Below are 26,829 nucleotides of genomic sequence, written 5' to 3'. Positions count from 1 at the left end.
TTGCACTGTTTTTGTTTTATTCTTTTATTCTTTTGCAATTGTTCTGCAATTTTTGCACACTTGCACTGTATGTAGTCCTGTCTTTATTGTCTGTTATATTTAGCACCAAAGTCTTGGAGGAACACTGTCTCGCTTCACTGTGTACTGTACCACTGTACATGGTTGGAATGACAATAAAGCCACTTGATTTGACTTGAAGGAGGTTGGTCCAGACGACACTTGTGCAGGTATGGGGAGGTCTGGGAGAGAGGGTGGTGGACTTTTTAATAGTCTGTTTAAAAAGTACAGCACAATGCTGGAAATTGAGCGGATGATGGAAATGAAGAAGACGTGTACCAGTTCTGAGTTTCGAGAACATGGTGATGCGCAGAGCTGAAGGAAGTACAGCGTGATGAAAACACGGGAACCAGGTGTGTAAGTTAGGTTAAGCAGAGGTGAAGAAGAGAGTGCAGGCTGGGTGGAGATGGGGGTCGGGGGTGATGTGTGATGAAGACGCGTTGGAAGTGAAAAACACACTGGGCTTAGAGTGCGGGTGTTTTATTTTAAGTCATTTTAAACTAACAGGAAACTGCTGTCATGTGTGCTTTTATCGTAGCAGCCGAGAGCGGAAGCGGCGAGCTGGCTTTGGCACGCTTGACGGGCGGTGGACTGCGATTGGCTGCCTTGTCTCCGTGCCTCCTGCTGTTGTTCTGATCAGATCAAGATGGCTGCTGTTGTCGGGGATGGAGAGTGAGCTCAGGCTGACATCCGAACACAGGCCGAGGACACGCGCACCGACCCGCTGATCTACGGGAGCCAAACCTCGGACCCGGACCGCCCGAACTCACTCTGATTCTCCGTTGAAGGTAGAGGGGCTCTGCTCCCGTCGCTCTCTCTGCAGCATCCTCCCTGCCATCGATCGCTGTTTGATTGACACGTCGCCGGATCGGTCAGAAAAATCAGATTAGGGTGATTCGGTTTGATTTCCGCCCCGACGGTAAAACATAAAATCTGAGTGCTACCGGTGTAATATGGGGCTTTTTGCTGGTTGGTTCGGGGGTGGTGGGAGGGGTGGGGGCTCCGGGCGGTGAATGGGTGAAGGTTATCCCGGTTACCGCGGGAGATAACGGCGCTGTTAAGGTGACATGGCGGCGGTGTTTCACCGGTAATGAGTCCGAGAGTCCGCTGCCCTCACCGGGACCAGCCGGGCCGGTCAGATACACCACTGCACGGAAACATGGCGGTTTCTTCATTTACAGTGTGGTTGTTATTATTAACACTGGACCCGAGAGAGTCAACATAATAACATAAATCATTAAATGACGTCATCAGGTACCTACTTATTCAGCTTACAATAAAACCTGATCAATCAATATAACTACAGACAAAAAAAAACTCCGCAGTTAATCGATCATTATTATTGTGACTGGATTAAAATTGTCTGATTTATCTACATGTATTTATTTATCTATTATTTATTTGTTGCTGGTCCTGAGCTGTAAACAGTGGGATTATCGAAGACGTCACTGTTAGCACATTAATGAATTCTGTGACATATTGGAGCTGCTCCTCAGACACAGTTATTGTCTGCTCTTCAGTATGAATCCATAAAGATTTCAGTATCTGTGACTCTGCTCATACCGGCATCTCAATCTTTGTTCTGGGACTTTGAAGCAGCTCTGACCTTTTTCTGACTCTTCTGTGTGACCTCTGGCCTCTAGACAAACTGTCCAACAAGCTCCAGTTTTAAAATTTTATTTGGATGTTACAGATTAGCAGATCTGTGCCGTGCCCCTCAGTAGGCTTCCAGAAGCCAGCGAATGAGGAGAAATGGGTTTTAGTGTAAAAGAGGATGAGTTGAGGTGTAAAAGTGAGGATCCACGACTGGAGAAATCCTGGAACATATTCACCTGGGTTGTTTTTATCCCTCGGCTCCTGGCAGAAAGCTGTGGGCGTGTTTGTGGCTGATTAGAGGGAAACGCTCGCTCATGTGGACAGACCTCAGGCTGTCTGTTCATGGCGGTTTGTCCGTTAGATGATGACTTCCTGTTTTATCAGGCATAGAGCAGAGCCGCCAGCAGATCTCAGGTCAGCTTGTTTCAAAGGAAACTGTCTTCAGACACTGGCTGATGTCTGCACCACAGAAATGTCACAGAGATTTAAACAGGCTGCAGCTGCCTCTCACTAAACCTGCCAGCGCCTCCTGCAGGCTGCTCAGCTCCCGAAAACCAGGAGAAAAACTGACACTTCAGTGTGATTATTGACAAACAGGAAGTACTCAAGTACAGCTAATTGCTTTTATCAGTAATTAAGATCTTCTTTGTCTCATAAACTCAAACAACAACATGCAGAAACACGTCTTTGTCCTTTAAACAGAATTCAAATAAAAACTAATGATGAGGGAATGAGGCGGTGGTGGTGGTGGAGTGGGGGAGCTACGGGGGCAGCTTGATTTATACCACAGGACGGCATGTTTCTGCAGCAGGTTCAAAGGTCACTGTTTGGCTGCAGTTAGAGGAGCAACAGCTGAGTGAATCTAAGAGTTTCATCTCAGAAGTTCAGCTCAGTTTTACCCAGCAGGCCAAGCATTTCACTGCCGTGTTTGTTGTGTCAGCAGGGGGCGCCGTGAGAGACCGCAGACATGGACACTACCACGTCCATCAAGATGACCACGCTGGCCATCCAGAACCTATTCAGCTACGTGGAGGAGGAGAACCTGTCCGCCCTGAAGGCTCACCTGGATCGCTTCAAGGAAGTGGATGGACGCAGTGACGTATGTAATTGCGCTGTGATGGTGGCAGCGCTCGCTTCACAGTCAGAAGACATTTTAGAGCATTTGAGCACAGATATCCCTCCTTTAACTGTATTTAATGACATTCATGTTCAGTGTCATTGTTTGTACTGTAGTTTTTCTTTGAATTCAGTTCATTAATGCTATTGTATTATATTATTTTCATTTCTGGTCACTTTTTATTTGACTTTTATTCTTTAGTGATTTTTACCTTAGTGCTTGTTTTATTTTTCTGGTTTGTTTACCTGTTTGTTTGTGTACTTGCCTATGTGTGCAGAATGGTCAGACTCCTCTGATGCTGGCGGCCGAGCAGGGCAGTCTGGAGATCGTCCAGGAGCTCATCAGGAGAGGAGCCAATGTCAACCTGGATGATGTGGTGAGCGAAACGAGTGCTCTGTCACCAATGAGGAAAAAAAACCCTCCCCCATCCTCCGGTGCTATGGTTGCTAGGAGACAGGTGGGCAAGTTGGCCGGCTCCTGTTTCCATGGTAACCTTGTCTGTGTGTATTTTAGGACTGCTGGTCGGCTCTGATCTCCGCAGCCAAGGAGGGTCACGTGGAGGTGGTGAAGGAGCTGCTGGAGAACAGCGCCTACATCGAGCACAGGGATATGGTGGGAGCAAAGCCTCATGGGAAATGTCGTGCAGAGAATGGAGTAGCTAAACCGAGGGTTAACGTGTGTGTGTGTGTGTGTGTGTGTCCCAGGGTGGCTGGACAGCTCTCACATGGGCTGCTTATAAAGGTCGCGTGGAGGTTGCAAAACTGCTGCTGGAACACGGGGCCAACCCCAACACTACAGGACAGGTAACACACAGACAACACAGGTAACACACACGGACGAGAGAATTGATTTTGGCAGGAAGATTTTGTTGTGTTTTGGACGGTTTCAGTCCACAGTGTTTCAGTGATGGTGCTGACATGTCCTCCTGTGCCCCTCGCAGCAGTACAGTGTGTATCCGATCATCTGGGCCGCAGGTCGAGGACATGCTGACATCGTGAAGCTGCTCCTGCAAAATGGAGCCAAAGTCAACTGTTCAGACAAGGTGAGGGGGCGAGAGCCCAACAGAGAGCACACACACCTGCATGACCTGACCTGAAACAGCAAGAAACCACAGGAAACAGTGCAACACAACATCCGACTGACATCAAATAAATTAATCTCTGTGGGCTCGAGTGAATCGAGAGTAAGAAAGTAAAAACACCTGCACAGGAAACGTCCTGCAAAATAACACCAATACAACAATAAGTAGCATGATGGACAACAACAGGAAGTGACACAACACAGGAGCACACACCAAACACTATGGCATATTTCACAATAAAGCAGCTCAGAGAGGTGTGTGTGTTTCGTGTGTGTGTTACAGTACGGGACCACCCCTCTGATCTGGGCGGCGAGGAAAGGACACTTTGACTGCGTGATGCACCTGCTGGAGAACGGTGCTGACGTTGACCAGGAGGGGGCGGTACGACCTTAATCACCGTCACCACCTTCATCATCACCATCACTGCCGGCATGCCAGAATAATACGCGCCCACCTCTGTTAACTACTTCCTGTCTGTCCCCAGAACTCGATGACAGCACTGATCGTGGCGGTGAGGGGCGGGTACACGGAGGTGGTGAAGGAGCTGCTGAAGAGGAACCCCAACGTCAACATGACCGACAAGGACGGGAATACGGCACTGATGATCGCCGCCAAGGAGGGCTACACCGAGATCGTCCAGGATCTGCTGGATGCCGGCACCTATGTAAACATCCCTGACCGGGTGAGGCGCCAACAGGCATCGTCACATGACACACGCGGTTTCAATAACAAGGAAACTAAATGGCGTCCTGTGTGTTCCAGAGCGGCGATACGGTACTGATCGGAGCCGTGAGGGGCGGGCACGTGGAGATCGTCAGAGCTCTGCTGCACAAATACGCTGACATCGACATCAGAGGGCAGGTGAGGTTTTGGAGACACATTTCCTTCATCACATTGGAAACAGTGAGTTCATTTCTTAGCTCATTAGATGTTTATGAACATGAAAAATCTTTCCCATTTCCCAATTTCACGCACGCTGCAGTCAGACTAACACAGATGATATTTTATAAATGTGTCATCATTACTTAATTCAGTTGCATGTTTAGGTTTGATTGTTTTGGCACTTGGTGTCCTCCGCAGTTTTGTCTCTGTTTTGATTTGCTGGTGTCTTCAACATTCTGATGAGAAGGACGACTGCTGTTACTCTGCGAGCATTCAGTAAAGAAGAACTTGAGGATCGGAGCCAATCAGATGCAGCGTAAAGTGATGTTGCTAATGTTATCTCTCTGCTCCACCTCCAGGAGAATAAGACGGCTCTTTACTGGGCCGTGGAGAAAGGAAACGCCACCATGGTGAGAGACATCCTGCAGTGTAACCCCGACACAGAGACCTGCACCAAGGTGAGAGCCCAGCACACCTGAGAACACCTGTCTCAGAGTAGGGGGTGGGGTTCTGTGGTTAACCTGAGTTTTGCTTTCAGGATGGAGAGACTCCGCTGATCAAAGCCACAAAGATGAGGAACATCGAGATCGTGGAGCTACTACTTGACAAAGGAGCAAAGGTGTCTGCTGTGGACAAGGTGAGAGCCAGATAGACTAGGGGTGGCTGTGGCTCAGGTGATAGAGCAGATGACCTACTTATTGGAAGGTTGGTGGTTCGATCCTTGGCTTTCTACATGCCAAATATCCTTGGGCAAGATACTAACCCCAAGTTGCCCTCCGATGCGTTCATCGGAGTGTGTATGTTGGTTAGTTTGCACTTGAGTTTAGAAGTGCTTTTATGAATGGGTGAATGAATGAGGCATGTTGTATACAGCGCTTTGAGTACTCTGGGAGAGTAGAAAAGCGCTATATAAGAATCAGTCCATTTACCATTTACCAATCAGTCCATAGACACAAGCATCACGTGTATCTACCTGCCCTTCAAAGTAAAAGCAGGTTTAAATATTTAGCTTGTTTTTTAGTCTGTAGATTTGTCACAGAGTGAAATGAATGAACAGGTTACAGAGGACCTGATGCTGACACCTGTTTTCACAGAAAGGGGACACTCCTCTCCACATTGCCATCCGGGGGCGGAGCCGGCGCCTGGCCGAGCTCCTCCTCAGGAACCCCAAAGATGGTCGCCTGCTGTACCGCCCCAACAAGGCTGGAGAGACGCCGTACAACGTTGACTGCAGCCACCAGAAAAGCATCCTGACGCAGATTTTTGGAGCACGTACGTCTTTTTCTGTCTCACCTCATAGTGTGCCTGAACTGCACGCAAACGCAGTGTTATGGTTGATGTTTGCTCAGCTTTGAGTCTCTTCGTCACTCCTTCAACCTTTAAATGAACCTGGGCCGATCTCACTGCTGAAACTTAAGAGTGAATCAGGTGAAAGAAGCTGTAATTGGAAAGTATGAAGTAATGAGGCAGCTTTACATGGTGCTTTGTGTTTTTGTAGGCTGCGGCTGCTCAGGGAGCCAGACTGGATATCCTCAGCTTGTTACACATAACTGGATCAGTCTGCAGTCAGAGATCAGAGTGTTATGAAGAAATCAAAGCCTGGCCTCAGTGCACAGCTCACAGTGATAACATCCTCGGCTGAAACCAAACTTCTTAGTTTTTCTCATATTTAAAAGTTGTGAGACTGTTTCACTATGTGGATCATTCTAAACAGTATCCCTTATAAATGTAGACCTCAAAATAATCTGCAAAACTTTCTCAAAAAGATAAGAAGATAACCCCCCTTTTAATTCATCCTGACCAAAACCAGCTTCGTAAAAGGTAGGCACTCATCAACAAACACGCGTAGACTACTTAATTTAATAGACTACTCATGCAGTAAAAACATTGAAACCACAATAATGTCTCTAGATGCTGAAAAAGCGTTTCCAGTTAACTGGAAATTTTTATTTTCAACTTTGCACAAATTTGGTTTTGGAAACTCTTTCATAAACTGGCTAAAATTATTATATAATTCCCCAACAGCTTGCGTCAGAACAAATGACCAAACATCCTCCAGCTTCTGTCTCCTGAGGGGTACCTGGCAGGGATGCCCACTCTCCCCTTCACTGTTTGCAATTTTTATCAAACCACTAGCAGCAGCTGGTAGTTTGGTCCTGCCTTCGCTATTGTGGTTGATGTGGAGGTAGGGATTGGCTTAGGCATCTGGAGAGTCCTTAGGGACATGTCTGTGAAGGTTCTCAGTCATCCAGGTCATCGTAGTTTAAGGAGCTTGGAAAGAAAAGCGTCTGGACTTCTTTAAGTTGGTTGAAAACGTTTCACCTCTCATCGGAGAAGCTTCTTCAGTTCTAGGGTCAAAAGGTGGAGAGTCCCAGATTTAAGCCCTGTGGGAGTGACCCCCCCAAGGGGGACAATGGACCCCCTAATGATCCTCTACCTAATCACATGAGCCAATGTGTGAAAACGGATGTAGGTCACAATCAGCCAGAGTTTCGGGTGAGCTCATTGTGAAACCTAGCCCCACCCCATTAAGTGATTTCCTGAGGTCACATGGCCTGGGATGTGAGTGGGCGTTAAGGCGTCTGGGAAGGGATCTCAAAACTGGATTATAGATGGCAGAGAGTTGGTGTCGTAAACCCCCGCCTCTGTTCAAAGATGGTCGCTCACAGTGGACATAGATGGCTTCTTTCACTCCTCTTTCAAACAATCTGTCCTCTCTGTCCAAAATGTGAACATTGGCATCCTCGAAAGAGTGTCCTTTATCCTTAAGGTGCAGATGGACTGCTGAGTCTTGTCCTGTGGAGGTGGCTCTTCTGTGTTTGGGTTACCACCACGGTGCAGGGGAGGCATTCCCCCTCTGTCCCCTTATGGCCACTTGTGCCTCAATTTTATTCCACACATCCACATTATCACCCTCTCATAACACATACATATAGGGCCTTGGGAACGGGCACGTTATACAGCGTCCAGAGGATGGTCTGTGTATTCAATGTCACCTCGGGGCTGTGCTGACACCTGCTGTTCTCTGGCAGGAAGCACCATGCCCTCCCGTGTTCTAAATGCACTTTAGAACAACACGCAGCAACACTACACATCAGCAGGTGAAGGGATGTATGGGGTCTTCACACACCCCTGTTCTCTGCTAGCCATCAGGGCGGAGGGGCTGGGAGGAGGTGTTGACCGTCCGATTGGGGTCCCGGATGCGGGGCCTCCCTGCTGCTACGGAGCCGGGGGCGGTCTGCTTGTCTCCATCCCGGGGGAAAGGGTAACATCTCCTGGGTCTAGTTGCTTTCTACGGGCGAAGGTACCTGGACCCGGGGTATAGAGTATGTTTGGGGAGTGTGATTGTGTGTACAGTGTCCATTTGTGTCTGTCTTCCCGTTGGGTGAGTGCTGAGTATTCGTATATGTGTGCATGAGGGTGGGAATGCAGGTTTGTGTCTCTGTGTGCCTGTTCGTCTGTGTTTATATGTCAGGTCGGGTCTTAGACTGCACCTCTCTGGGAACATCTCAGGCCCTCCAAGGTATGGAGGCCTATCTATCCTCACCACACTGCCTGATGTGTTTCAGTGCGTTGGTGGTTCTTGGTGTCCGGGGCTGGGTGCTCAAGTATGTACCAGCTCACTCCCGGTGGCTGCGTGGCGGGGCCTGGTGCCCGTGGCTTGGTCGGACCTCTTCCGGAAAATAAAATAAATAAATAATAACACCAAAGGTCGATCAAATGGACCAATACAGCAAGGCTGTGATGATCCACTTGGTAAAGTAAATCTATTGGGTATCCTTGTTGGCCTTCAGACAATTTTGATGGCTAAAGAACCAAATAGGACAGTCAAAAACAAAAAAAACAAAGATGAAGGAAAAACTTGTAGTTTATCTGCAATAAGAGCTGATTTATGGTTACTGAATGCAGAGTGAGTGAATGAACAGTAAAGTATCATCAGCATATTGACATATTTACACCCACTCACAGGAAATAATGTCATGAGTAGAAAATGAAGTTCAGAAGCTGCAGGCTTGAGTTCCCTCTGCACTCTCTGCTCATTCAGACTTGGTGTTTGCTGTAAATTGATACAAAGAGTGAAATCAGCCACGCTGGGACTGCTCCGCAGGCTCGTGTTAATCGATCAGCTCATCTTACCAAAATCATTCTGACTCCAGAAATCTGATTACAATGCCACAGCAGATTACTTTTATCTGTTCTGTCCTCAGGGATCCTCAAATCAAAAGAATAAAAGACTCTCTGTGTCTCCACCCCCTCCAGGTCACCTGTCGCCCTCGGAGACGGACGGTGACATGCTGGGCTACGATCTGTACAGCTCGGCGCTCGCCGACATCCTGAGCGAGCCCACCATGCAGCCGCCCATCTGTGTGGGTCTGTACGCTCAGTGGGGCAGCGGCAAGTCCTTCCTGCTCAAGAAGCTGGAGGGTGAGTTCGTGTTCGCCACGCTCGCCAGGCTCACCACGCTCGTTACACTAAGGGTACACCTGGCCAACACGTACTGACACTCCTCTTTCTCCTCAGATGAGATGAAGACTTTTGCTGGGCAGCAGATTGAGCCGCTGTTTCAGTTCTCCTGGCTCGTTGTCTTCTTGTCCTTGCTGCTCTGTGGCTCCATCGCCATCATCCTCGGCTTCAGTGTGGACCCCAAGCTCGCCATGGCGGTCTCCCTCAGCCTGCTTGCCCTGCTTTACCTCTTCTTTGGTGAGAAACGCTTCGATGTTATGCCGCACGTTAACACATGACCTCCTGTACTGCCACCGGTGTTCACATAACCTTTTACATTCTGTAGTGGTGGTGTACTTTGGCGGCCGGAGGGAGGGAGATAACTGGACGTGGGCGTGGCTGCTGAGCACCCGCCTGGCGCGGCACATCGGGTACCTGGAGCTGCTGTTGAAGCTGATGTTCGTGAACCCGCCGGAGCTTCCGGAGCAGAGCACACGAGCGCTGCCCGTCAGGTAACGCCACCACATAGGGAGGTCATGATGTCACAGTAATGTCACGCTGATGTCATGATGATGTCACTTGTCTCCTGCAGGTTCCTGTTCACAGACTATAACCGGCTGTCCAGCGTTGGAGGAGAAACATCGATGGCCGAGATGATCGCCACGCTGTCGGACGCCTGCGAGCGAGAGTTCGGCTTCCTCGCCACACGACTCTTTAGAGTGTTTAAGACCGAGGAGACGCAAGGTATTGCATCACGTCCTGTCTGGCAGCCTGCGCTTCTTGAGGTCACCTGACCCAAGTCCAGTTTGGCTCAATCTCTTCTTCTTCGGTGCTCTCAGGTAAGAGGAAGTGGAAGAAGACGTGCTGCGTGCCGTCCTTCATCCTCTTCACCGTCGTGCTGGCCTGTCTCGTCACCGGCATGGCGCTGCTGGCCGTCTTCAAGGTGGATGGCGAGAACCGGACAGTGAACGCGGTGCTGATCGCCATCGGCAGCGTGGTTGGCCTTGCTCTGCTGCTCAACTGCAGGACGTGGTGGCAGGTGACCGACTCGGTGCTGAACTCGCAGAGGAAGAGGCTCCACAGTGCCGCCAACAGGATGCACAAGCTGAAGAGCGAGGGCTTCATGAAGGTGAGGAGAGGACACAGTCTATGGAGCGGCGAGGGGGTCTCCTTGAGCCTGAGGGTCTTTAGTTTCAGTGTTTTTAATCCTCTGATGTCTCTGGTGGAGGGAAACAAGAGGCGGGGGCAAGGGTGTAGCTCAGGAGTCTTCCTGGTTCTGAATGAGCCCTTGAACGTAATTGGCTGGTTCTGCACACAGGAAAAAGCTTCATGTAGCTTGTGTGCTGTGGTGAACTTTCAGAATAAGAGCATGGGGGTGGTCATTTGAGTTTGTTAGTGTGAGCTCAGAGACTGAAGAGTGTCTGAGCTGAATTCTGATGCTTCTGCACACTTTCTCCTGCAGGTCCTGAAGCACGAGGTGGAGCTGATGGCAAGGATGGCGAAGACGATCGACGGGTTCACGCAGCACCAGACGAGGCTGGCGGTGGTCATTGATGGGCTGGACTCCTGCGAACAGGACAAAGTTCTGCAGATGCTCGACACGGTGAGACGCTCGCACGGCTTCATTCAGTCAGTGTTTTTAAAGATAACGGAGCAGAAGCATGGACACAGTCTGACCTCATCGTCATCTTTAACGCAAACGTTAGCTGTGACATCACAGCCTTAGTCAAGCTGAATCGTGTTTTCATTAGATGAATGTGATCAGTCGGAACAGCTCAGCTCTCATCACGTGGGTCAGATTTACTTTGAAAGGGCAGAAAGTTGCCTCAGATGGTCAGTGTGGGCATGTCCCTCCTGCAGGTGCGTGTGCTGTTCTCCAAAGGGCCCTTCATCTCCATCTTTGCCAGTGACCCGCACATCATCATCAAGGCCATCAACCAGAACCTGAACAGCGTCCTACGCGACTCCAACATCAACGGGCACGACTACATGAGGAACATCGTGCACCTGCCTGTCTTTCTCAACAGCAGGGGCCTCTCCAGCGCCAGGAAGATGTGCACTGCCACGCCCACCAACGGAGACGTCACCACCGCCGATGGTATCCACACACACAATGACTACGTTATACGAGACTTGCAGTTACATCGCTTTTTATCGTAGCCGATTAATGAAGCGTGCAGGTGACATCAGCAGCCTGTTGTCACATCCTTCTGCTGTCACGTGACCGCGTCTGCTCTGAAATCATGTTCGATGAAGTCTCACAGAGATTCACTCAGATTCAGTCTGGACCTGAAAATAAACCTTCGGTTTTATTTTTCTTACTAAGATAAAAGTATGAATTAGAGGAGCAGGAGTGCAGAGGCTATTCTGTAATCCCAGAATATCTGCACACATCATACTCACCTCTGTCTGTGGTTACAGAACGACATAATGTTTACATCTGTTTGTGTGTCAGCAGGGTGGCATGAGGAGCTAGACAGGAAGCTGTCTCAGCACAGTCTGGGAGAATTAACCAAGTTTGGCAGCAAGACGACGCTCAACCGTCGGGTGAGTGTGTGTGTCTGTGTGTGTGTGTGTGTGTGTGTGTGTGTGTGTGTGTGTGTGTGTTAATCTAATGACTTGTAGGTGGTCTCATGTTTCCTCTGATTGAATTAAATCCAGCTGCTTTTCAGGTTTTAATTTGAAAAGGGTGTGATGTGATTAGATGTGATCAGGTCCGTTTATTGACTGTGTCAATGAGCTGCTGTTTCTTGATTGACAGCTTGTGTAAATATACTCTATCCCTTGTGCGTGTGGTCATGTGACCTGTGTGGTGCACTTTGCAGGAAACGTACCGGCGCCGCCAGGTGCAGCGCTCGGTGACGCGTCAGATGTCGTTCGACCTGACGAAGCTGATGGTGACGGAGGATTGGTTCAGCGACATCAGCCCACAGACGATGAGGAGGCTGCTGAACATTGTCTCCGTCACAGGTGACCTCCATCACCTTCATTATTAGCAGGACACGGTCTGACTGCCGTCAGCCCGTCTGCCACTTCCTGCTGATCTTGTTGGTTCATTCCAGTATTTTTCATTAAAAAAACATTTTTATTATTATTATCATAATAATAATGCAGTTTTTAACCCCGCCTGCTCCTGTCCAGGCCGTCTGCTACGAGCCAATCAGATCAGCTTTAACTGGGACCGCCTGGCGTCGTGGATCAACCTGACGGAGCAGTGGCCCTACAGGACGTCCTGGCTCATCCTGTACCTGGAGGAGACCGACGGAGTCCCTGACCATGCCACGCTCAAGACCATCTATGAGAGGTCAGAGGTCACCCTCCCTCCACAGGTGTAAAACGACACTGCGTCAGCTGATCAGTGTGTCCTCTCTCCCTAAGAGTGTCTAAGAACATCCCAACCACAAAGGACGTGGAGCCGCTGCTGGAGATCGACGGAGACGTGCGCAGCTTCGAGGTCTTCCTGTCATCACGGACACCTGTCCTTACAGCGAGGGACATTCGCACCTTCCTGCCTTGCACCGTCAACCTGGACCCCAAACTCCGTGAAATCATTGCAGGTACGAGTACTGCTCAGTACTGCTGAAAATACTGCTCAGTGTATTGCTGACTGTACTTCCTGTTGCTCTCATGAGCGTGGCGTGATTTGATGACATCATCAGTTTGAGATTCCTCCACAGATGTTCGCGCTGCCCGTGAGCAGATGAACATGGGCGGAGTCACGTACCCACCCCTGCCCCTGCAGGAAGCTCAGCCCCGCCCCACATCAGTCTACAGTCAGGTGTCGTCGACGTGCTCGCCCTCCGCGTCCTTCACCGGGCCTTTCAACCCACCGGCGGGGGGCGTGGTCTCCCCGCCACCTCACAGCAGCTACTACAGCGGCATGGCCAGCACACAGCATCCCTTCTACAACAGAGTGAGTAAAGGCCCCGCCCCTGCCCACACCTCATGATGTCATTGAATCCTGTAGGTGGCTGAGCAGCAGGTAGCGTAGCGATGTCATCGGTTCACGTGACGACTGTCCCGCCTCAGTCCCTTTCATCGTTTGTGTTGTTTTGCTTGATTTGATTTCATTTCCTGTTTCACTGAATCCCTGCTGTCTCACACAGCCCACCGATCAGCTGACAGGCTGCCGTCCAGCTCCGTAGAGTAAAAGGAGTCGACAGAAAGCTTCACAGAGAGTTGAATAAAGTTCAACTTTCAGCTAGCTTCAGCTAATGATGATTTTTTTATTTTGAATGCGTCAAAAGTTTTGACATCATAACAAAAAAAGCACAGAAATACAAACAGAAACGACAAAAAACACAAATGTTCATGAAACACATTGAAATAAAAATTCAAAGTTTCACATTCCTGTTTTATTCTTGTCAATTGTCTGCTGACGCTGACCGGGTGTCAGGCGGCAGGGATTCGCTCTTTGATTTGACAGGTTTTTTTATGTTTCATCACATCCACCGACATTATTTAAATTTTTCACCTCCTCCCCCTCAGCCATATTTTCCCCACCACCTTTACCAGCTGCCACGCCCACTCGTGGCTTCCTTCCCACCACACCTCCATCCACGACCACCTCCTAAAAGCTCCTTCAGCAGGGATGCCGCTGCTCCCGCCGCTCCTGTAAGTACGGCCGTAGCTGGAAGCTATGACTCAACATGAACGTTTTTAACAAGTTTCTATTTTTCTGATATTTCGTCTTAAAATGTGAAAAAATAATGAAACTTGTCTGTTTTCAGTTTTTGAATCTGAAACTTAAAATGTTTAGTTTTATTACCTGGTGAAGAAGAAACACATAAAATATTTTAGAATAAAATCTTTTCGAAACTCCGCCCACCAGATGTTTGTTTGCTCAGAGGTTTTCCTCTAGAAATCTAGAAAGAGTCTAAGTCAGAGTTTTAGTTTTCTTTGCTTGTGGTCTGTGAAGGCTCCTCTGTTTTCCCCTCTTTTACTGCTGCTGTTATTCTCCTCTTTGGTTTCTGGAAACACTGAACCAGTGGCGGTTTCTTAAAACTGTGCCTTCAGTAGAAATCATTGTGCTGTCCTGTCGTTCATCTGTGTTTCCTCATGTTTTCATCCCCAAACTGTCTGTCTGTCTGCAGTCTAAGAGTTCTTCTTTGAAAAGGAAGCAGGTATTTAACCTTACCTAACATGACCCTCCTTGTCTCTTTCCCTCCTTCCTTCCTGAAGTGTCCACAGCAAGCGTCCGCGTGTTTTGGTGTTGATCGCTCTCGTTCAGCCAGCTGACAAATCGGCCTCAGAAGTTTTCTGTGAGGTTCTCAAGGATGTTTCAGACACAACAGGTTCCCACAGGAACACTTGAAACATAACAAGTGACTTTTTATGAAATACTTCGCTTCACAACTGAGCATGCTCTGTTTTTATTTAAGGAGCAAAATTTCTGATTTGTAGTTACAGTGAAATGAAAAACAGATCCAAGCATGAACATGAGCCAGTGATTGAGCCGTGACCGATCTGAACTTCAGCCGGACTTGAGCCGGATGCTGTGGACCAAAGGAGGAAGTGTTCCAACCACTACAACCCCCCAGCATGCACCTTGCCTCTACTAGCATGTGGCTTCAAAAAGTAGTAGTGGCATAGATCAAAAATTTGTTGTTTGATCTATTCAGAAACTTTAACTTGACTTTTGACCCCTCACTGCTAACCCACACAGCTGCTCACCACCCCAAACTCCCCCAGCCCCACCTCTGCATGGTGAAAAAATGTCCTGACTGTGAGTTAAAGGTGCTCACAAAGCTTTAAAACATCTGTTGGACAGTAATTTTCTGTACGTCATTGGGGACATTTCTGTGTTTCAGGCCACGTTTCAGCAAAAAGTTATCTTAAAATTAAAAATTGGCCTAAAAGAAACAGATGAGTCCTGTGCTAGCTGTGCTAAGTCACGTGACATGGTTATCCAGATCCAGATAAACTGTACATCAGAGGTAGTACAAAACATGGACGTAGCTTCTGGGTCCAAAAAATAAAGCAGTCACGTGTGCCTTAAACTGTTTTGGATTTTATGGCCGCCAGGAGGTGACACTGTAAAATTTCTTCTGGTTCTATAGAAGTCTGTGGGATGACCTCTGACATTTATAAATACCTTCCTTATGTTGCTTAGTCTCTCATATCGGGTCAAAACAAGGTTATTCAATAAATTTTGGTCATTCTGAGCATGAGAGAAAATTTTCCAATTATGCATGATGATTTTCAGAGCTGCTGCTCTTCCTCACATCTGATTTCTAAAGACCAAGTTAACAGTGGTGAAGCTGATCAGTGGGCGATCTCACAGTGGCTACATCCGTCTTTTACATGTCTGTCAGGTGTACTTTTACCTGAGTTAGCGTTTATGTTTTTAGTCTGGTGGAGTCACTGAAGAGAAATGTTGAGCTAAAAGCATTAAGCTCAGGTTGAGACTTTAACCTGCCAGGATTTGGATGAAGTTTCTATTCATCTCACAGCTGGATGTCACATCTGAAAATAATGACATTTGTTATTAAAATCTAAAAAATGTTGGATATTTTTCCCTGGGAAATATATCTGTGTTCAGGGCTCCGCCTCCGTTGCGTCTGCCACTCCGCCCGTCCTCCTAAGCTCCATGACCACAGAGGCTGTCTGTGAGCGCGTGCGGCATATGGAAGGCATCGACCAGAGCATGATAGGACAGTACACCGCCACCATCAGGAAGGTCAGTGACACAACTTCACAGGAAAGCAGAAAGCCAGGGACCTGAGACTGAAATACAAATGTTTTTCATTTTCAGGCAAACGTTAACGGCAGAGTTCTGTCTCAGTGTAACATCGACGAGCTGAAGAAGGAAATGAACATGAACTTTGGAGACTGGCAGCTCTTCAGGGCAACGGTCAGTCCAGGCAGTGAATGCATTAATAATAATAATAATAATAATAATAAACTTTATTTATAAAGCACACTTAAAAACCAAGGTTATGCCAAGGTGCTTAACAAGTAAGATAGAGAATAGGTGGAGGATAATAGTACTTACTTTGATCCTATTTCTAAGTATGCAAGCAGATAACTGTCACTGATACATAGGAAAGCAACAGGTACAGAGCAAACAAGAATTTAAATGAGCATAAAAGTGCATGATATAAAAGAAATATTAACTAGAGGGAAAGGTAAGATTGAATAAGTGGGTTTTTAATCGTGATTTGAACAGTGCAATGGAATCAGATGCGCGGAGGTCGAGAGGAAGGGTGTTCCACAGTACCGGGGCAGCCAGAGCAAGCGCACGGTCACCCCGGGACTTCAGTCGAGATCTGGGTTGGGTCAGAAGTAGTTGAGTGGCAGATCTGAGTGTTCTAGCAGGAGTATGTGGTTTGAGAAGTTCACTAAGATAACTTGGCGCTAATTTATTAATAGTTTTGAAAGTAAGGAGTAATATTTTAAATTGAATACGGTACTTTATGGGCAGCCAATGCAGGCTAGCTAGGACAGGAGTAATATGGCAAAATTTCCTGGTACCAGTCAAAAGGCGGGCTGCTGCATTTTGGACTGTTTGCAGTCTAAGAAGAAGAGAAGAGGGAAGACCGTAGTACCAAGAGTTACAATAATCCAACCTGGAGGTCACAAAAGCGTGAATAAGCTTCTCCAGGTCCTCATAATGCCTAGCCTTAGAGATAAGGCGCAGTTGGTGGAAGCTAGATCTCACTACAGCAGACACTTGCTTATCGAGTTTGAGCGAGCTATCCAGCAGTACACCCAAGTTACTGACATAGTCACAAGAAAAGCTAGCAAAGGAACCCAGGGCAGCACAGAGTTGGGCACGAGGGATATTACTGTTGAACACCACAATCTCAGTCTTCTTATCGTTTAAAACGAGGGAATTACTCAGGAACCATTCTTTGACCTCCCGCATGCATTCTTGAAAGTAGTGCAGGGACACAGCAAGGTCGTCAGTAAGTTCAAAATAGATCTGTATGTCATCGGCATAACAGTGGAAGGCGATATTGTATTTTTCAAAGATTGCGTCTAGAGGGAGCAAATACAATGAGAAGAGAATAGGGCCTAAAACTGATCCTTGAGGCACACCACAACAGACCGGAGCGGAGGAAGAGGAGAAGGTGCCTAAGTGAACTGATAAGGATCTATCAGCGAGGTATGATTTAAACCAGTCGAGGGCAGTGCCTCTAATACCCAGTGTGCTCAAGTCTTAGTAATAAAATGTTATGGTCCACCGTATCAAAGGCCGAAGAGAGGTCCAGTAAAACTAGGACCATAGAGCGTCACTAATGCTAAGAATATCATTAGCATTACTGACTAATAGCGTAAAATTATCTCCATATAGGTGAATTTTCTAAAACAGAAACCCTGTAGCAGTGGAAAACCAAAAAATTGGGGTTTATTAAAACAGTTTTCAGTGACCTGCAGCAGCTTTTGGGTTCATTTCCACATAAAACACATCTTGGTTTACTGCTATGTAATGACTTCAAATAAGATCCACCTCCTCCTTCCTGCTGAAGGTTTTGGACATGCGTCACATTGAGAGCCAGGTGCTACATGAGGAAACTGCCAGCGAGCAAGGTAGCGTCATTGGCGGTCACATCGAGCCAGTAAGGCGAGTGATGGCTCCACCCCACGCTGGCGCCCCGAACACGGATGCATCACCAATGTACAGCTTCAACCTGAGCTTCGAGGAGCTGAGCACGGTGGGACTGGATGACCCGCAGCGACACGGAAACATGCCGTGGATGGTAACTATAGAACATGTGATCTGTGATGTCAGATGTGAGGGGTCTGATGCTGAAGAATGTTGTTTTCTGTCTGTCTTCAGGGTGGCGCTCACAGAACCGCCAGCATGACCAGTCTGAACTCGCAGGAGTCCTCCAATGACATCTCCAAGCTGACGGACAAGCAGCAGGCAGAGTACCGCGATGCCTACCAGGAATACATCGCCCAGATGGCCCAGCTGGAGTTGGGCGTCATCACTGGGGAGAAGCCCATCCAACCACAACCGGGACAGTTCATGACATCATCATCTGAGGATAAGAGCAAGGATGGCACCGAGCAGGATGGACGCAAATCCTTCAACAAGAGGAGCAGCAGCAAACCGGCAGCGGACAACACTGACTTTGCTTCCAATGGTGAGGCGCTAGATCCCATCAGAGAAGAAGACGAGAAGGGTGACCACGGGTCTTCCAAGTCAGTGCTCACCCGCAAGTCCTCAGCTGAAAGAGGCGGGCTGTTCCAGGGCGCTGCTGATCTCAAGCTGAAGGCCAGTGGTGGGTTGCGCTACCAGAAGCTGACCAGCGATGACGAGGAGTCTGAAGAGTCGGATCACGCCCCCCTGCTGAAAGATGGCAAGAAGGTGGTGGACCCCAAACTGCCCGGCGGTTCACTGGCGCTGAAAGGGAAGGACTACCTCTCTGATGCCATGCTGGACAAGAAAGACTCGTCTGACTCTGGCGTGAGGTCCAATGAGAGCTCGCCCAACCACTCGCTGCAGGACGAGGAGGCGGACCTGTCGCAGCTGGACAGGGCCAACCTGATTGAGCTGAATGAAGAGAGCCTAGCCCGGAAGCGTGGCCTTCCCAGCAGCCTCAGCGGCCTGCAGGACCCGGCGGTGGCGCGCATGTCCATCTGCTCCGAGGATCAGTGCAGCCTGCTGGCGAGCAGCCCGGAGGAGAGTTGGCCGTCGTCCAGGAGCTACAACCTGAACCGCACGCCAAGCAATGTCACCCTCAACAACAACACCAATGCCCAGCAGGCCAACCGCGCCCGCCAGCCCCCAGAGGGCTCCACCTCCTCCAACCCCTCCTCCTCCACCTCCTCCACCAGCGAGGTCATCATCCCCCCGAGCTCCGGGACCACCACAACCACCACAACTTCTACTCGGCCGGGGCCAAACAACGAGAACGTCAGAGTGGTTCACTTGAAGCGTGGCCTGAAGCCCGGAGACCCGCCGGAGATCTGCACTGTGTCCTCCGACACTGTCACCTTCGGCGAGGAGCGTGAGAGCATCCTGTGACCTCACAGCGAGGAGGGGAAGAGCGCCAAGGGTCCACTGAGAGTCGCCTTTCAACTTCTGCAACCAATCAGGACTCTAGAATGGTTTGACGAGTTTGACGAAGAAAAAAAACATTTGATCAGTGAAAAAGAAAAAAAGCTCAATTTGACTGAAAAATTATCAAAAATCTGAAATTAGGAAGAAAAAATATGTTTAGAAGTTTTGGACTTTAAATCTGAGCAGAAGAAGAAGAGTGGCTGCTGGAGGACCTCAATTTCAGTGTTAATGGTAGATGTTTGTGCATGCTCACCTGTAGTCCGTAGGTAACATGAAGCTTCGTAGAGACGTAACGTGAAGCTGCTGCATGTCGTTATTGTCCTGCTCTGATGTGATTGGGCGCTTCCGGCCTGTTTACATCGTGACAGAGTTCATTATTGATGCTTATCGTTCACGCCCCTGAAAGCGATCGCCACTGACATCGCATCCAATTGTTTAACAGCGAGAGAGGTGACTTCCTGCTGTCAGAACACCACAAACTAATTGGCCAATTAGAGACAGACACCTAACCTATTTAGGGTCAAACCAGCCAATGGGAATGATCTGGTGTTTCATCAGTTAGAGCAAGGTTTCCATGGTGATACAAATCACCAGCTTCCTGTGAGTCCAGAAACATCAGCAGAGCTTCCTGATTGTTTAGTAGAATATCCTTCAAGGACCAATCAGGAGAAAGAGTTGGAACAACACCTGCTCTAACTGATCAAACAGTGAACTAGCACCCTGAGAAATTACCTGGACAGGTGAGCGCAGACTTCCACTTCGCCCCCTGGTGATATTCAGCATTACAAATGGGTTATTCACCCATTGCTGAGGTGTACTGCAGTCAGTTATAATCAGAAAAAAACCTTGTTAACTATTTTGCAATGATCTTCGTGAACGAGTATTTAATCGGCTTTTTGTGTTTGGTGTCACACTGACGTGGTGCTCTTACAGTGAAGTGAATCTGTGATCATGTCGTTTGGTCTGAAAATCTTTGAAATCATGGATGAGTTTAACGTCCTCCAATCATCAGGAAAAAAATTCTGACCAATCAGCAGTGAACGTGAGCTTTGTCGGACATTTATGAACGACAGGAAATGAAAATGAAGATACCAAAATTATCCAGATATCTTAAGATTTCAGAATAAAATAACAAAAATAATGTTTCCTTCAAAATAAATAATGGATAATATAGCTGTTTTCAGTGTTAGATTCTAAAAGCATGTTTCTGTAACGCTGTCGTTTGTGTCTCGCGCTCTCAGTGATCATGTGACCTGTCTCAGGACGAAGTTAATGGAAAAAATGTTTCTGTGAACTAAAAATAAAAAACCTGCATGTTGAAAGTATCAGAGTACATTTATTGAACAATGAACACAGTAGTGAGCATTTTAAATAAATAAATATTTTATTTTGTTCTGAACACTTTTTAGGAACTTTTACAGGAAATTGGACATAAAGAAGCAAAAACAAATATTTACAGTTTCTAAAAGACATTTTTTATTTTTGTGTGTTTATTTTTTTATTTCAGTATTTCATTTGGATTTTTTAACTTTTGGCCTTCCTTAGTTTAAAGGGAAAAATCCAAAAACTTATGCTAGGTTTCTTATTTTCATTTTACAGACCCTATACTTTTTTCATTTGAGTGGAAAAATATTTTTATTAGAATTAATGTTTAAAAATATTTTCATAAACTATTTACATTTCAATATTTTAAAAGTTTCAGCCGTTAATGGACAAAATGTCTGTCCCCACGAGTTTGAAGACATGTCTGAGACTCAAAATATGGTTTTAGTGTCAGGGTTACAGTTAGGTTAAGGTTAGGTTTAAGCTCAGGGTTAGAATTGGGCATTCATGTTGACTGTTAGGGTTAGTGCATAGGGGAAGTATTATCTCAATTAGATGTCCCCACAAAGATATAAAAACAAGTGTGTGTGTGTGTGTGTGTCCTGGTTTGGATGTTCCAGCTGGATCGGAATGCTGTTACCATGGGTGATAAGATGCCAAACATCTGCCTCTCCTGCAATCACATGACTCTGATCCGCCTGGACTATAGCAGGAAACAGCAACAATGAAACATGGTAAACATGTTGATGGTGAAGATGTGATGATGATGAAGGCTGTTCGTCCTTTGTCTGTGGAGCTGAAGGATAATTAAAGTTTTTAACAGTGCTTTATTTAAAACTGCAGTTCATCAGACAGTCTGAAGCTGATTAAATGTTAAATCAGAGACGTGTCAGCAGGGGGCAGAATTTGCTGCCATCACATAATTCCCACAGTGCTGAGCGGCCCATTGGATTGTGACACAGACCTGTTTTGACCTTTTATAAATGCCTCAGAGTCTGTCAGACACATGCAGGGGAGGGGGGATGTGAAGGAGATTTGAGCACCCGCCCTTTCAAACATCTCTGCACGGCCCTGGAGTCTGTACTGATACATCTCTGGGGCATGACTAGCATAGACTTCTAACTATTGTAACTATGGCGACGCTCCATGATCTGCCATTATTGCAAAAAATGGTCCACAGGAGTGACTGGAATGACACAACTCTCCCCTTCATTGACTCTAATTTGAGCCAACCAGGTAAAAGTGAGGGTATGATGTGAAATGTAGGAATGAACTGAACCAAATGAGCCTGCTGATGTTCATCAATTACTTCCTGTGAGGAAATAAATCTGTTGATGTCTCCACTTCACAAACAAATAAGCAAACAAACATTTGTGGCAAACAAATCTAAACCATTAGGATAATTTTAAAAAGTTGGACTTTAAAGACTTTATTTTCTTCACATATTTAATTTGACTTCTTTGGACTTCTTAAATTCAGATTTATATTTGGATTTAATTGGATTGGATATATATATATATATATATATATATATATACATATATATATATATATATATATACATATATACATATATATATATACATATATATATATATATATATATACATATATACATATATATATATATATACATATATACATATATATATATATATACATATATACATATATATATATATATATATATATACATATATATATATATACATATATATACATATATATATATATACATATATATACATATATACATATATATATATATATATATATATATATATATATATATATATATATATATATATATATATATACATACATATATATATATATATATATATATACATATATATATATACATATATATATATACATATATATATATATACATATATACATATATATATATATACATATATATATATATATATATATATATATATATATACATATATATATATATATATATATATATATATATATATACATACATTTCACTTTTTATTTCTAAATGCTGACTTTGTTCAATAATGTATTTTTTCTTCATTTACAATTTTTTTGACTTGTGAAGTTTCTTCTTCAGCTGCTCTTTTCTGAAACTGCAGGAGCAGAGTGGAAGATGGGAGTTGTTGTCCAGCAGGTGCCACAGATGAGCTGTTTGAAGATATTTGTTTTATTTAATTAAGTTTTATTTTGTATTCTTTTATTTTTTGAGTTATTGTTGTTAATTTATCAAACATCACAAATGTAAACACAGCTGATCAGTCAGTTGACGCTTAGATGTCCTCAATCAGCTTCAAAGAAGGTTAGAAGCATGATGGGAAATGTAGGAAGAAGTCTGGGTGACTTTGTCTGTGAAGGTTCTCAGTCATCCAGGTCATTGTAGTCAGTGATGGAGGAAAGAAAAGTGTCTGGACTTCTTTAAGTTGCTTGAAGACGTTTCACCTCTTATTTGAAAAAGCTTCTCGGATGAGAGGTGAAATGTCTTCAAGCAACTTAAAGAAGTCCAGATGCTTTTAAAACATGAAGCTCAAAAATGCACGTCAGTGAATGCATTGCTATGCAGATGAACTTGATGGCAGTCCCTGTGGGGTGTCAGTGAATGCATCGCGGCTGCTGCTCTGATGTTTCAGATAAAAGCGAGTGGTTGATAAGAGTGCGATTTCACGCTCCGGTGAAAATATGCAAACACAGCAGAGGAAGCCAATCAGAGCTGGGATCAGATCCCAGATGTTCGCCTCCACAACTCACCAGACACAAGGCCACACCTGCCAGCCTGACAGGGGCGCTGCAGTCACTGTGGTCTGTGATGGTACCGGCGTCGGCTCCTATGTGTTTGTTTCTCTTCATGTTTTACTGGTTACTTTTCGTTTGTCTCTGCTGTTCTTGCTTCAGACGTCAGTGATAAAAAAAACCTCCAGGCTGAATTTCATTAAACTTTTTGAGGAGGTGGAGTCGGCCCAAGGAAGACGAGCTTTACCTTTGATTTCACAAAGCTCTGATTTTTGCAGGAGAGGCGACACGTCTTCAAGAAACCTAAAGAAGTCTAGTTGGTTTTCTTTCAAGCTCCTTATACAATATTTATTTTGTGGTTAATTACTCACATGTTTGTTGGGAAGAGACAGTGTTTCTGGTGCCGACCTGCTTCACTGATCTATTATTGATATGATTCACTGCTCAGCCTCTCGGACTTTTGCTTCTTTCTGCTGCTAAAAGCACATTTTTAAATATATTTTTACTTCCCCAATGACCTCGTCCTCTCATTACCCAGAATGCCGCTGTGTTGGCCTCAATTATCCAGAGCAGAACCTTCAGATTTATCAGGCCGGTGGGGATCCGGCTGCCTTTAATCTGCTGCCAAACATCTGATCAGAGAGTAGTGGGGATAGAGAGGTGAGCAGTCTGACTGTTTCCTCTGATTTGACCATGAGCAGCGACATGCGCTGAAGTCAGCTCACTCCAAATCCCAGACGTTTCCCGACCTCTGTGATGTATGCACAGGTGAAAACCAAGGAGGATCTTCTCTAACAACCTAGAGGTGAAGGAAAGTATACTGCTCTCTGATTGACTGTTTATCAGGCCTTGATGTCAGAGTTAACAACCAGCAAACAACTGAACAAAGACAAACTATGCTCTGCAAACAACAGCCAATCAAAACCAACCTTCTCAGAAAAGACACCAGTAAGGTGTCTGAAATCTGTGGTACTCTTGACCTTAGACATTACTGCACATAACACAATAATGTATCTGATACACTTGTGTCGTCACCATTATCATCATTATGTTGGTTCAGGATCAACACTGCTGACCAGTGGAGAAAATGTGGAGAAAAAAAGAAAACGATGGCTTGGTTTGTATGAAACTCAAAAGTGTTTTCTTTATTAATTTCTACAATATAACAAATAAAGTACCAAGCTGTTAACATTTGAGTGTTTGTGGATGTGAGTGGAAGAGTAATCTGCAGAGAACCTTAAAACTGGGCCAAACCGACCAGTGCGTGCAGTTTTTATGATCTTTCGAGCGTTGGCTTTAAAGTTATAGGGTGGTACTAGCTAAAATAACTGTCCAGAGGCATTACCATAATGTGTGACAAGACACACACACACCTGGTTAGCAGGTATTGAGCTCTCCATTTGCCATCTAAGCAAACTCCATCTTCATCCCTCCTCCTCTGTATATTTACTGATAACACATTTTCACAGTGCGTAATAAAAGCATGAACATGTTACTGCTTAGGTCAGGCCAGTCCTCTAAAACAGGTTTGAATATAGATCATTGGGACTTCCTGCTTAAATAGAGGTTAGATAAAGGTCCATGTAAGGTCATCATTTTGAGACAGAGCTTTTTAGAAGTTCAGACCAAACATCAATAGGAGTTGGAAAAAGAACAAAAGCTGCAGTTCCTCTAGCGTCTAGCAGAGGTAGCAGTGAGTCAGTCAGTAGAAATAAATATGTTTCCACCTGATACAAAAACTCTTTTGGTATCTATAGCTAATTTAAAAATTCCGTTATTAGGGGTGTGGTCTCTGTGACGGACAGGTGAATGGTGATACAGGTGGCTGTAGCTGCTAGCTGTCTGCTAATTTCACCTGGACTAGACCTCTGGCCCATGTTTGTGCTGTTGGAGCCTTTTTGAACATTTTAATGACATCATGTGACCAATAATATGATTGCTGTGAGGTCATTGTACTAACAGATGGTCCAAGAAGACAGTACTCCAGTTTTGCATCTGATGGTACCAAACAGTCTCTGGCTGTAGTACAATAATCAAGAGTTGGTTGATAACAGACTGTCCTTTTTATTTTTTAAATAATTTTTTAAAAATTAAAAAAAAAAATGATAAGACTGTCCACAGGCCAGTGAGTTGTGCTGTAGCGGCCATGTTTGTATAACATCTTTGGGACTGTTTAAGGGTCCTGGGAATACTGTAGGTCAGAGAAGGTCCTGTTTTTAAAGCTGCGTGAGGAAAAACCCTCACAGTGCCTCCGATGATGTCACTTTCTCTTTTCTGACTCCTTAAAAATCTTAACTTCTTGACTCTTTCATGATCAGTTTTGAAGTCCACTGATTGTTAACATGAGTCATGTGACCACTGAAAACATCATGCCCTGCTCTGATAAACTGGGAGGACTAGTTCACACTCTGGAAACGCCAGAAGAGGTCAGACATCACTGGGGTCATCAAAGTGTGGAAGCTTAATCTAATTTAATGTGATGCATGCCTGCAAACAGCCTCAGAAACACCAGACGTGAAAAAAATAAAGTTTCACTTACACAGACAGGCTTCAGATGTCTCAGGTGCAATTATGCTGTCCAGCTGAAACATATGGAAGAATCTATATATAGATATCTATCTCTCTCTCTCTCTATCGTGTGATTAAAAATTTAAATCTCAAGAAATTCTAAATGATCACAGCATGAATTAAAAATTAAGTTACTGATCATTTAGAGAAAAAAAGTCCAAATGTTGCTATGGCCTCTCATTGTGTCTGTGACACAAATTGTGTTCACCGTACGAGGCTGTAACCATCGATGACTTCGCGTCTGTCCACAGCAGCAGCTCATTTTGCACAAATCTGCCCGACGTGGACTGAAAACGGAGTTTGACCGAACCAACAGTCAAAAACATGAACATTACAAACTGATGGAAGGTTTAATAAAGCAGCAGGGCTCTTAAAGGAGCCAATCAGATCCCAGGAGGATCAATAATGAGACAGAGGCGCTGATCAGTTTGCAGCTGATTTATTCAGCTTCACATACACACTCCATCATAACGCACAGAATCACTGGTTTTTGGATTTCCCTTTTTTCCTTCATATTGCACCAAAAATAATGAGCAAACAACAGCATGAAAAAGCAACAAACTTCTTGTTTCCCTCAAACCTTTTTACACACCAGTAGGTACAGACAGGCCTGAATGTGTGTAACCAGTAAAACAAGGGAGTAAAGCAAGGCAGGCCACACGGGTTTGAACCCTCACATAGGAGACCAGTGGAAGAGTCTGACATTCCCTTTGACTGTACAAAAATAGGCTTGAAAATATTTAATCTAGTTTCCTTAAAAAGATGAGGTATGCTCGGTTCGGTAATATCACAAATATCCACACCTGAACGGGAAAAAAAAAAAAAAAGTCAGTCGGTGTCGTCCGGGTCCGACCCGAGCGGCAGAAACGAGTCCATAAAAGCCTATCGGTTCATCTGCTCACGAGCACCAAGTCCACGCCAGAACGCAGCCGGCCACAGCGCTTGGAGCCCGTGCAGCAGCAGCCGCGACACCCCGCTCCCTGACCGGAGCTCGAACGGGGGTGAAGGGTCAGA

The 26,829-nt window shown here is 45.7% G+C and overlaps 1 protein-coding gene across 3 annotated transcripts; it reads left to right on the top strand.

Moving 5' to 3' along the window:
* Window positions 1-698: 698 nt before the first annotated feature.
* kidins220b (kinase D-interacting substrate 220b) lies at window positions 699-20,496 on the top strand. Of its 3 annotated transcripts, none has more exons than XM_085372135.1 (29): window positions 699-845; window positions 2,597-2,752; window positions 3,048-3,146; window positions 3,284-3,382; window positions 3,475-3,573; window positions 3,711-3,812; window positions 4,134-4,232; window positions 4,336-4,533; window positions 4,614-4,712; window positions 5,093-5,191; window positions 5,272-5,370; window positions 5,828-6,005; window positions 8,994-9,158; window positions 9,255-9,434; window positions 9,523-9,688; window positions 9,769-9,920; window positions 10,016-10,305; window positions 10,639-10,779; window positions 11,037-11,274; window positions 11,635-11,723; window positions 12,002-12,146; window positions 12,318-12,480; window positions 12,555-12,733; window positions 12,854-13,089; window positions 13,665-13,790; window positions 15,718-15,855; window positions 15,931-16,029; window positions 17,648-17,878; window positions 17,959-20,496. In XM_085372135.1, exons 2-29 carry the CDS (start codon window positions 2,621-2,623, stop codon window positions 19,150-19,152), a joined length of 5,235 nt encoding a protein of 1,744 aa, XP_085228261.1. In that variant the 5' UTR covers window positions 699-845; window positions 2,597-2,620; the 3' UTR covers window positions 19,153-20,496. The 3 variants fall into 3 exon arrangements, with proteins under 3 accessions (XP_085228261.1, XP_085228259.1, XP_085228260.1); XM_085372133.1 differs by having other exon boundaries at window positions 11,632-11,723; XM_085372134.1 differs by having other exon boundaries at window positions 2,594-2,752; window positions 11,632-11,723.
* The last annotated feature ends 6,333 nt before the right edge of the window (window positions 20,497-26,829 follow it).

Source organism: Diplotaxodon limnothrissa, linkage group LG15 (assembly GCF_057381915.1).
Source record: "Diplotaxodon limnothrissa isolate DT_005_m linkage group LG15, D_limnothrissa_male_GT1.1, whole genome shotgun sequence".
Taxonomy (NCBI): Eukaryota; Metazoa; Chordata; class Actinopteri; order Cichliformes; family Cichlidae; genus Diplotaxodon; species Diplotaxodon limnothrissa.
The sequence above is the reverse complement of the archived record's forward strand: the minus strand, read 5'-3'. Positions and strand labels throughout refer to the sequence as shown.

Excerpts from the sequence above, each read along its gene's own strand:
- kidins220b (XM_085372133.1), top strand. The coding sequence starts at position 2,621 with ATGGACACTACCACGTCCATCAAGATGACCACGCTGGCCATCCAGAAC. Across the intron at positions 10,306-10,638 it reads AGAGCGAGGGCTTCATGAAG|GTCCTGAAGCACGAGGTGGA; the intron begins GTGAGGAGAGGA and ends TTTCTCCTGCAG. Across the intron at positions 17,879-17,958 it reads ACGGAAACATGCCGTGGATG|GGTGGCGCTCACAGAACCGC; the intron begins GTAACTATAGAA and ends GTCTGTCTTCAG.